General features: G+C 38.7%; 2 protein-coding genes across 2 annotated transcripts in view; both read right to left on the minus strand.

Moving 5' to 3' along the window:
* The window catches only part of LOC136281674 (fibroblast growth factor receptor 1-like), a 28,045-nt gene extending 21,375 nt beyond the window's left edge, over nt 1-6,670 (minus strand). The window contains exons 1-5 of the mRNA XM_066168431.1: nt 6,422-6,670; nt 5,760-6,023; nt 5,046-5,294; nt 3,827-3,921; nt 2,351-2,412 (exon numbers count right to left, since the gene is read on the minus strand). Coding sequence (XP_066024528.1) covers nt 2,351-2,412; nt 3,827-3,921; nt 5,046-5,294; nt 5,760-6,023; nt 6,422-6,539 — 788 coding nt within the window. The 5' untranslated portion in view covers nt 6,540-6,670. The remainder of the gene's footprint in view (nt 1-2,350; nt 2,413-3,826; nt 3,922-5,045; nt 5,295-5,759; nt 6,024-6,421) is intronic.
* The window catches only part of LOC131769688 (fibroblast growth factor receptor 3-like), a 202,087-nt gene that overhangs the window by 23,370 nt on the left and 166,478 nt on the right, over nt 1-12,239 (minus strand). The gene's annotated exons all lie outside the window — the stretch shown is intronic.

A 12,239-nucleotide genomic window follows, 5' to 3' on the forward strand; every position in this document is an offset into this window, starting at 1 on the left:
CTCACATTAAAACTGTACAATTTCAGAATTTTAAAGTTTTTCAAGAGAAATCTGCGCAATTTTCTGGCCGTTAATTCTAGTAAACAACGAGTTAAGCATGCTAAATATACTTCGTGGTCTCATACCCCCAAGAAATTCGTTCGTTTTTCGCTTCATAGCAAAAAGTTTGCAATTCTTTTAATAAAGATTTAGTCTCGAAATATTTCCTGGTCGTTTTTTGCCTCGGTTAGAACATGATTACCTAGTAGACCCGACACAGTTGCAATAAACCCTTTTTTACAAGCACAATTTGTGTCTGCATGCTGTTATAAAAAACTCACTAAAGAAGCAAATTATAAGATCTCATCATGGCCGAAACCCCAATCGCTGCTTTGTGCTTGCGAGGGGTATGACTAACTTTTGCGACAGGTTCCTCTTGTTACTTCAATTAGGGAATAGCATTAGTCGTTGCAGTTCTAAATCGACTTCACGGTATAGTTAGCACATAAAGGGTTTAGGGTAGTAAATTTCGTGTCTTCATACACCCATTTCATAAATGGTGGACGACACAGATGAGCAGCACGAAAACGAGGCTAGTCAATCCGTTCGCCGCAAGGAAAATTTATTGCAACATCTGGGGAATCTGGTGGTGCTGTGAAACACACAAAGGAAGATATTCCAGGTGATTCTCTTGAAGGAAGGTTGCCATCTCAGAAAATTGAAGAACGAAATTCTGACTCGATGTCGTGGGGACTCTTGCAAAGGACTCAAAACAAAACAAAGCAGAATACGTAACTGAAAAGGTAATTTGGAATTTACGTAGACCACGTTGTTGAAAGCAGCTTCTTGTTACCTTTTATGATAACTCTGAGGTTATGGAAGTAATAAACTGTTTAAACAATGAAATTGTGCCTCTCATAACCGTGAGTTGGATGAATACATTTTAAGTGGTCGCTACAATAATATTATTGACCCAGGATAAAATTTGTACAAAAAGAAAGGATAAAATTTATACAAAAAGAAAAGAAAAGCAAAAAGGTTGTGTAGACCAGGGAGTCGCATCATTAATAAAGCCAATTAAATATCCTGAAGACGGTTGGTCTTCTAGCCTGTTACGTATGCCCATGTTCACTCTAGCTGAGTTGAATATACATATATCAAGATTTGGAAAAAAAATTGATCGTCACAGGTAGACTCACTCAGTCCCAATTAGCATGAGAAAGGCAAAACGTTTTCAGAAAATTTCAGAAAATTCAGAGCGGTGTGTCGGTTGGACGCAGTCAAGTGCACTTTTTCGTTATGTGCAAGCGTCACTTTTAGAACATCTAACTGTTGACGAGGACAAACTGAATGAAATTAAACAAAAAAACTGCTGCACAAGCTGATTCAGAGGCATGGAAAAATTAAAGGAAATTTAGGTTTACTGCCTCAAATTTTGGTTTATTAGTGAACAGAAAAAAGAAATCATTCCACTCGTGAACAGAACATCTTACATCCAAAGCCATTCTCCTTTAGACAAACTATGTATGGTAAAAATATGGGTCCGTGGCCTTGATGCGATGCAATATCTAAGTGGATGTTCTCGACTCGAAATCCAGTTTAAGAGCTCAAATAAGGGTTTGTTGTGTTTCAAGCCTTCACCTGTTCACTCAGATTTGAAACCAAGGCATCCTTCTTCAGTTCATTCGCATTTGTTCCTTGCAGGGTCTCACTTTCTTTAAATGAATCTGAACAGCAGTATGTCATGGTGCTGGTCCATGATTTCATCGCATTAGATACACTCTCCCATTGAACGAATTTCTCAAATCACTTGGCCTAAAGTGTAGAGAGCGTACCTTATCCTCCTTTGTCTCGCGAAAGTCCTTTCCTTCATCTCTCCTTATCGCATGCAGCCATCACTTACGTCTCGTTTTACCGGTGAAAAAATTGCAACATGATATCTTCTCATTGTTGTCCCCTATTTTACCTTTTTGATTGCATTCAGGCACACAACAGGAATTGCCGTAAACTTCAACGTAAACACTAAAAATTAGCTATACCACCTCACGCACTGAGGACTGACTAGCCTCGTTTTCGCGCTGCACTTCCGTGACGTCCGCAACTTATGGATAGGTGCATCAATTGCCACTATTCGGAAGTCGTGTGTTTCATTTAAGGTCAAATAATTTTAATCTAAAATTTTGCATGCCATCTCAAAAAAAATATATAAAGAAGAATCTAGAATTAATGACCGCAAATCTGTTGGTTTAATATCCCCACTACTGTCCTATACATGAGATAACTTATTCTTGCGATTTATAAGATCTATTTAATGACACATAATGAGCAGACCCCATGTGCTATACAGGAAACGAGCAAGAGGATATAATACCTAAATGTCACAGAGTCAACTTTCTCAACAGGTATGTCCCTTTCCTTTAAAATGTCAGTCACCTGGCAAGGGAAAATATCAGACACCAAAGTCAATGAGTTGTATGTACTAATACGTTCTTCTTAGAGGTATACGGTGCACATCAGCCATAACGGGCCACAAAAACCTTCGAGCAATAAAATCTTATAGGATTATGGAGTGGTTTTATAAAATAATTCTACATCACTTCGAAGGTGTGCTTTATGATGAAATGATCAAGTGAGGGAATGAAAGCAAAACTTCCTATTTACGTCAACTTCTCACGACCCTGGAAATCATGTGCCTATTGTAAAGCAAAGGTTCATCTAACAACTTTGACTAGCCAATATTACATGGATAAAGCGCATGCTGAATGGAAACCTCCACTCGCTGAGACGGGCAATGAAAAATGGCAAATTTTAAGCGAGGTTTTCTCCACGAGGGATCAGACCCGAGACCTTGAGGTTCTGTATTCCTGTGCTGTACAACGGAAGCTACATTACAGGGAACTCGATGGTGCTCTGTCTCGATGATCTCAGATGTGGTGCATCAGGAAACACGAAATCCAGAGGTCTGGAGTTTGACTGCAGAAGAAAAACTCAAATTTCATCGTTGTCCCTAGTTCATGACAAAACGCAGGATTCAGAGTAATTTTTCAGCTTTCAATGTGAATTTGTAGGCTTTGGTCAAGGCCCATTTTTTTCCCGGCTGCCAATGAAAATCCTGCGTGTTTATTGCTGAAACGGGACCCGTTGCGTAGCATATGACCAAAATCTTCTTGAATCAAACTTTTCCTAGAGAAACCTTTTTTATTTAACAAAAAATTATTTGTATATGGTGGACATATAGTATACTTTAAATTGCTAAATCAATTTAAGCATCAGAATCTTTATTTTGATCAACATGTTTTGGTGCAGCAATTCCTTTTCTAACAAAGCTTAGTGAACGGCTGAATTTTTTCGGTGTTTGTGCTTCTTCATTCACAGCCATGGGAAATCCGTAATGTTAAGCACCGACTTTAATTTGAACAGGTGAGAAGGCTTTACAAACAACATTAAACAGGATTTGACGGAAAATGAATCTTGATTAAAGGTAGTATATACGTGCAAAAACATAAACATGGTTATGTGACGGAGTGTACACAACCTTGCATGTTTCACTCTTGAACAAATACGTAGAAAGCTGAATACTGTAAACAAAAATACTCCCTGTAGCACGCTTCAAATTTTGAAACTTTAAACTCGTTTACATTTTAAAACAGCTTTTAAAACATTTCTTGGTTGCCTTATTGCTTGATGTGAAATGTTCACCATAACATGACAGCGACTTTTACTTCAGTTAGAAGATCAATAAGCATAAGTTTTTCTATAAAATTCTAGTTCTTCGGTGAAAAATAGCCGGCAAGTGTGCTAAATTTTGAACCCTGAAACGAAAGACAAATTCCTTTATTTTACTCACAAGTTTATGCAGCTGTTTGATAATTTCTTCAGGATTATCACTGCAGGCTTTGTTGACGATGGTCATCGTAATTTCGATCTTCATAACACTTAAAACTGAAAGGAAAAAGGAGAAATCGGTTCAAACTTTGGTTTCTGCCTTGCTAAGCAAAATAACAACTACCTATTTACTCGTTTACCGCTAATGGTATACTTAACTTCATTATCCCAAACAAAAGAGTGGAGCTTCCTTTAAACCGGGAATACGTCGTGGAAAATTTACGTGCACGACTTCTTCTGATACGTATCTTCCTGATATGTATCGGGTCGTGACAATGAGTGCATAAAAATTGTAAACTGCCACTCCACGCTGTAATTGGTGATGAGAATTTTGCAACATAAACCATCGCCAGACAAATTCCTTTAAACCGGGAATACGCCGCGGAAAATTTATGCGCACGACTTCTTCTGATACGTATCTTCCTGATATGTATCGGGTCGTAACAATGAGTGCATAAAAATTGTATAGTGCCTGTCCACGCTGTAATTGGTGATGAGAATTTTGCAACATAAACCATCGCCAGACAAATTCATCTCGAAAATCTCACTATAACACGACTATTCGCGTCTGAATTTGACATATCTTCTTTACTTCATCAAATTCCATCCGCTACGTTCATGAACAGTATGGAGTAAACTTAACCGTGACTGGCGAAGTGTTGCTATCACAGTTAGATTGCATTCACCTTCAAACCTGGCTACCACGATGCTTAAATACTAAAAAAGGTAACTTATGTTCTTGTATGGTCTTATCTGCGCATGCATTAAAGATTTAAAAGCCAGTAACTACTAAAAGGTGCAGCTCACAAACTTAGTCGTAAATGAAATTCAAATGCACAACAAAAAATTTCCCTTAAACCGCCCTGAACTGTCGTATTTCTCGCGCAAAATGCATTCTGCATAGCCGGGTTGTCCTACAATGGTGACGACGTGTGTTTTGGGTGGTTCCCAGCAGTAGATGTGTGTTTTTACACAAATTTTAAAGTTTGCTTAACAGTGGTTCTAATAGATAAAGGATGTTAAGGATACGGTACACCTTCAAGGGATGCTACTAAAACGGCGAACGGAGAACCGGGAACGGTCTAGGACCGAAAGTATAACGGTTATCCACATAACAATTAAAAAAAAAAACAAAAGTATTTAAAATAGATTAAGGTATGCCTTATTTACAATTCACCCACCTAAGTGAAACCACTTGATACGTTTGGCCAGGTAATTTTTAACCGTACACTGAAACCAGAAAGAAGTCTCAGCTGCAATTGTCAAATTGCTGTCTCCTGACAAACGGTTTCGGTGACTACCATTGATATAAATCGCTGTTAAAATAATCGCCGGTGTAGGATAACCTTCACCACCACACAAAAGATCCACTTCTTGCCCAACTTTTACGTTCACTGTTACATTCTCCGGGTCAGTAAACATTGCTGGATCTAAATAACAAAAAAAAAACACTCCCATAGTTTAATCGAGTTTTCAAAGAAAAGAAAGCAGATTTCGGTTCGGGTGTGAGTTGAATGGGAGGTGAGTGACTTTATCGTATGTTTCCTAGAGTTGGAACATAAAATTCAATTTCGACACCACTCCACAATGTATGTATTATGGAGATTGCATGGGAAATTTATTTACACCAGATTACGTTCAACATCGATAATCTACCGAAAGTTTTGTTTTTGTAGAATGACAACATAAAACGAACGCCGTCCACAAACAAGTAGAGCAAAAACTTCTCAAACTATAGGTTTCTAGGGTTTGTTTCCCAGAGCATCTCAGTGAATTTCACAGTTTTAGGCTATCATTTCATTCACATTTGCTTGGACTCTCATATCCAACGATGTAAAAAATAACGGTTAAACATTTCTTGCAGTTTCAAGACCGTTATACAAATAGCTACTCACAGTGAACAGTAACATTGACTGTAGCTGTAGCGGGTGTTCCCACTCCATTACTGGCTGTACATTGATACTGGATCGTGTTTTTCTTTGCTAACTGTCTGCTTACATTCACAATAAGTCGTGAATCAGTGGATAGGTCTTCAGCATAGCCAACCATGGTCCACTTAATGCTGGCTTCTGGTTTGCCAGACGTATTACATGTCAAGTTTAAGCTATTTCCGTCAATGATAGTTATTGCTTCAGGTAAAACTGAAGCCGATGTCTCCTCTGGAAGACAATTCCTATTATCAGTGGTTTGACAGACATGTCAAGATAAACCCTGTCTATCTAGATAGGAAAATTTAATAAAGTTGCAAAATTTTACTCCCACGGTTTAATATTCTCACAACGTGAGCTGTGAAAAAATGATTTTGTTTCTTTTGGTCGCTCAAATACTAAAACTGAACGATAATACCCAACGGCTTTATGGTATACATGTTAAGACAATCATAAGTGCTTGAATTGGCGAATGATAAAAGCTATTCCAGCTTTCCCGAAATAAAAGAAATTATCATAAAAATCATTTGCATAAATAAGGATAAAAGTAAATCTCTGGGTCTACTTGTTAATGGTTCGTGACTTTCCGGTTTTTGAAATCGAGTATATTAACCTGAATGTTAACTCACCAACAACTGTAACACTGACAGAGGAATTTTTTCCAGCACCAACTTTATTGACAGGAACACAAGTGTACGTACCATCAGACATCACAGTAACATTAAAAATCCCTAAGCTGTTGGTCATTATGAGTCTATTGTTAAAGTACAAATGAAATTCAGCTTCAGGACTAGCATCGGCTTGGCATGTTAACTTGAGGGGACTTTTGCGAAGCACTGTGGTGTTACTGAGAGCTGAAATGAGTTTTGCGCCGCCAGGAGCGTCTAAAAAAAAAGGGAATCAAATCATGAAACTGACAAAGGATATCGTCAACTGCTTCTGTCTGTGTATTACAGTGTTACTGGGAGATGTGGTAAGGTTTGCGTCACCAGGAGCACCATAAAAACAAATAAAGTCATGGCGCTGATATAAGCCGAGAGAACATAAAATTTCCACCTGAAGGCGGACGATAGAAATAGGACTCGTGGTACGGGCCATACCTCTCATGCGGCTTACCAATTGGTATGAAGTTTTAAAACATTTTGGTGTAATGGTACAAAAGGTATGGGTAGAGAGAATGCAAGCTTTCCTAAATTTTCCCTCTCCTTAGGTAAGGAGGTAAGGTAAACTTTATTTTACCAGGGTGGCCAAATCAGCCCTAAGGCTGGTGTTCAGAGGGGTCCTAGGCTAAAAAAGTATAATAATGTAAAAATACAATATAGTTATTTAAAAATACTGGATGTAATAATTTAAAAATACAAATGTTAAAAATTGTGACTATTCATCAAAAATTTGAAGAAAGAAAGTGACTCCGCGTTCTGAATGTACCAAGACAACAACTTAAAAAGGGCCATGCCCGAATATTTAAAACTTCGTTTCCCAAGGCTTAGCTTCGGTTTGAGCAGGTGCAAATAGATTCTTCAGCGAGTGTCATAGCTATGTACATTGTATTTTCTAATAAAATAGTTACAGAAATACCGAGGTACTAGCTTATTTAAGCATTTATCAACTAAAACACATTTGTGTCTTTTCCGTTTCATTTGTAACTCAGCACACCCTAAAACATTAAAAGTGTCTTTAGAGGAATCACGCCTTAAAACGATGCGGGTAGCACGTTTTTGTAACCGTTAAAGGGTTTTGCTGGAGGTGACTGACAGTTTACCCCACGCAGCGTCGGTATAACACAGGATTGGCTCAATAAGGGTATTATAAACACACTTCGCTACCTTAAGAGTAAGGCAAGATCTTATCCGTGCTAAAAATCGCAAACGCTTGTTGACTATTTGTTACAAATAGGGTTGGCATGCTCTTTCCAGTGAAGCTGTTCATTGAGCATAATAAAATAATTGAACTTTGTCACTCTCTCCATGTCCTTTCCTTGGATCTGCAGTTCAAAGCTTGATAAGGTTTGCTACAGTTGCCTTGTCCCAAAGAGTAGGCCTTTTGTTTCGCTCTGATTTAGTATTAGTCTGTTACTCACAACCACTACTCGACTCGTTTGAGGTCTTCTTTCAGATTTTCTCTGATGATGCTGATATCGGACCCAGTATAATACATCACTGTGTCATCGGCATACAAACTTAATCGCCGAATGCACCAAACATTGAGGCAGGTCATTTACGTCTATCACAAATAGCAATGGTCCCAGTAAGGAACTTAGAGGAACGCCGAAGTCTAGAGGAAGGTTGGATGATAACTCTTTTTCGTATTGAACTGTCTGCGAAAGAGCGATCAGATAATTTCTGAACCAGGTAAGACTGCATCCTGTAACTCCATAGTGATCTAGTGAAGGAGGCAGTGGTGACCAACAAATGCAAAGACCTTTTGGCGTTCGACGGAGGAGAACGCATACTAATCGTTTCGTTTTCACGGAAATCACTCTAGAGGGTTTTATGCGATTTCAGGCATTGGCCCTGGCTGGCTATATGGCACAAATAGTTTCGATCTCATTTGCGGCCTCGAGCTGAAGACACCGATTTTTTTTCTGCGAAATCAGTCCTAGTTAGCTCTGGATTTAAAACATGACGCTATCGTCATTGCTTTTCCTAGCAGTATGCAGGGCGCGTGACACATGAACTTCGCAATAGACCTCACTCACTGTAGAGTCTCTGTGGCTTAGTGATAGAGCATCGGAGCGCAGAATCCGAAGATCTGAGGTTCGATTCCCTATCGGGACTAAGAATTGTTTTTCTGGCGATCGAAATTTTCATTGAATTTGTGTTGTTTTCAAATCGCTCTCTTTTAACAGAGGATCTTGCTGAGGACGAATGGTACTGTTTGTAAAATCGAAATGTTACACCGTCGCTCGATCTCGTCATCGTAATTACATATATTTACACGAAAGACGAAGGTGGACAGAGGGACAGTATTCATCTCGGCACCCGGAATTACATGTAGCTCGATGCCACTTGCGAGACTATAAAATATAATTTTCAGCTATTAACACCAATTGAAGACTCACCAAACGGTCTCATTATAATTATTCTAGCCGTAAACAGGCCAGAATCAGAAATTGGATTTAGTTTTTCCTCCGCAAGAAAATGCACAATAGGCACTACGTGGCAGTTTTTAATCAGCGAAAAGTAATGTGGTGGGCATAGAGACCTGGAACGAGGTTGAGTTTAGCATCGAGTGTATGCAGGCTTGAAGTGCTGAGCCGCGCATAAACTTAACCAAGCTTGTTACAATTTACACTTATCTTTCGAGCAAACTTTAAAATATTTATTGAAAGCACAAACCCAATACTGTGAATCGCTTCAATTATTGACGTAGTGAGAAACAACAACCGTGGGAACAGTTTAAGTTGAATGGCTGATTGATTTATTTCTATTAATCAATTTGACTATCTTATGTAAACATTGGCGATGGGATCGATCAGTAGATTACTTTCACGGACAAAAAAAACGTACTTTTCTGTCATCAAAAAACTTGTGAAAGTCATTGCCACATATTTTTAATTTCAATCAGTCAAAAAACTTGCGGTCCATAAAATGCCTTCTGTGGTATATCGTTCCGAGGCAGAAAACAGAGATTCATTATCAGATGTACGCGGAGAAAACCTTGTAAACAAAACTATCGCGTTCAAATGCAAATATTTATTGAGCGATTATGAGGCGAGACTTGTCACAGGAATGGAAAATACGGGAATTTGGCTCGTGCAGGCAGAGAAAGATTTGAATCGCCGCATTAAAATTTGATGAATTTCGCGACCGGAAATTTGATGAATGTAGGATTGTATTTGGCACCGGTGTTGTTTAAAGCCCGAGGTAACCATCATTCTTGATTTCTCTGCGACTCAAGTTAAGTCACAAAGTGACTTTGCTACGCGATTTTATTATTTCCAATGTCCTTTCCTTTCCTTTCCTTTTCACGACAAATTGGAAAATACTAAAATCAGAAATTTTAGGATTTTTATTGTTTCGTGGAAACGAATTCTTCTGGCTCTTGGAGTTTTCTGCAGGGATTCTCGTACGCAAATCAGATTTACAGATTTCTATTGAGGAAATCAATAGCATATTTCCGTTTCGCAAATTACAGATTCTCATTTCGATTCGCATATTACAATAAGCCGCATCACTTCGTTCCAAAGTCTTAATCTCTATTTCTCTATGTTCAGTAAGCAATGAAGAGCACTCAACAGCGATTCGCTAAAAACTGCAAGGCCTTCAATTCGTTCCCTCTGAACCGCAAATCCGGCCAGAATATAGGCTTCGTGCAGCTCCATTTCGCTCATAATAGCGAAAACGTTCATAAATGTTATTTGCCAATTTCAACAGATTCCATATAAAAAACCAAAACCATGAAGTAACACCATGTCGTGCTCATAGAGCTCGAGAACATGCGACGAAAAACCTTCAACATCTCCAATTGACTTTTTAGAAGTGATGTTTTACAGATAGTGGTTCAAAGTTGAGAAGCAGCTTCAACAGATGTCAAAAAATTTAGCGGAAGTCCAAGAAGTCTCACACTCCAAATGAGTCCTTATTTGAGACGCTGCGTTGACAGGAGTAGTTAACTTTACAATACATGTCTTAATAACAAATAACCATTAGAACAATTTTAACAATACTTATATCGTACAGATTTAGTAGGACCAATAACTTGTCTTGCATCTAAAAAACCATCGGACATCACAGTAACATTAAAAATCCCTGAGCTGTTGGTAATTATAAGTCTACCGTTGAAGTACAAATGAAATTCAGCTATAGGATTGGCATCAGCTCGGCATGCTAAACTGAGAGGACTTTTGCGAAGCACTGTCGCGTTACTGGGAGCTGAAATGAGTTTTGCGCCGTCAGGAGCATCTAAAAAGAAAATCAGTGTCAGCTCTTAGAGTGTTGTATTTTCCCTCTGCAAACGAGAGAGTAGCTATTTCTTTTATTGCTTTTGTGAATACTCAACACGAAAAAACGTTAATGAAACGATAAACAAATGATCATGGTTACGTTAGACTGCTTTTACGTAACATTGTAGTGTTACCAGGAGATGTGGTAAGGTTTGCGTTATCTACAAAAAACAAATGAAGTCATAGCGCTGATATGAGCCAAGATATGAGCCATTTTCCACTTGAAGGCGGAAGATAGAAATAGGACTCGTGATACGGGCCATACCTCTCATGCAGCCTACTAATTGCCGAATGCAGCAAACATTGAGGCAGGTCGTTAATTTCTATTTCAAATAGCAATGGTCCTAGTAAGGAACCCAGAGGAACGCGGAAGTCTAGAGGAAGGCTGAATGATAATTCTTTTTCATTTTGAACTGTCTGCAAACGAGCAGTGCTCTAGCTTGTGAAGGTGGCAATATATGATCAACCAGGTAGACAACCGCAGTTTAAGTGGAATGCTTCTTACGGAAACCGGATTGAAAAACCGAGAGAACTTTGTTTTCGTTAAGAAAGGCGAACATTTGAACTTGAACTGCACTTTTCATCACTTTGCTGAGAAATCAAGGAGAGAACCGAAATTGGACGATAGTTGTTCTCGTCATCCTTCTTTCCCAGTCTTATAAATTGGAGTTAATTTAGCTTCCTTCCACTGCGACGGTTCATAAGATAAGTGACTGGCTTGGCTATAACAGAGGCTGTCTTTGAAGAGTTTTGCAGGGATTTTGTCGAGCCCAGAAGCTTTTGATAGTTTTAATTTTGACGGCTCATGGCGTACAAAACTGACGTCAACAGTATGAGAAGCAAAGTGTTAACTCTTGAATTTAAAAAATGACGCTATCGACATTCCTGATCTTAGCAGTATGCAGGACGCGTGTCATATGAACTTTGTAATATACCATGCTCACAGTAGAATAGAATAGAGCATCGGAGCGCGGAATCGGGACTCAGAATTTTTTCTTTGTCACACGCTCATGACAACACGAAAAACATCTTTCTCTAAAATTAATCTTGATATCGAAGTTTTCATCGAATTCGTGTTAAGTGTTTCCAAATCGCACTCTTCAACGGTGGATTTTCTTGAGGACGAATGGTACTGTACGCAAAATCGAAATATTACACCGTCGCTCGATCACGTCATAGTAACTACATGTATATTAATAACAGACTGAAAGTGGACATAAGGACAGTATTTATCTTCGCACCATAGCGAGAACTTGGAATTATAAAGTCTTAATCTTCATAACTCTCCATTTTTAGTAAACAATAAAAAGCACTCAACAGCGATTTTGCTAAAAACCGCAAGGCCTTCAATTCGTTCCCTCTGAACCGCAAATCCGGCCAGAATATAGGCTCAGTGTAGCCTCTTGTTTACCTTGGTTTGGAAGGGAGCTAAATATTTTCTGAATGTGTGCAGCTCTATTTCGCTCATAATAGCGAAAACGTTCATAAATGTTAGTTGCCAA

This window comes from Pocillopora verrucosa, chromosome 6 (genome assembly GCF_036669915.1).
Source record: "Pocillopora verrucosa isolate sample1 chromosome 6, ASM3666991v2, whole genome shotgun sequence".
Lineage (NCBI taxonomy): Eukaryota > Metazoa > Cnidaria > Anthozoa > Scleractinia > Pocilloporidae > Pocillopora > Pocillopora verrucosa.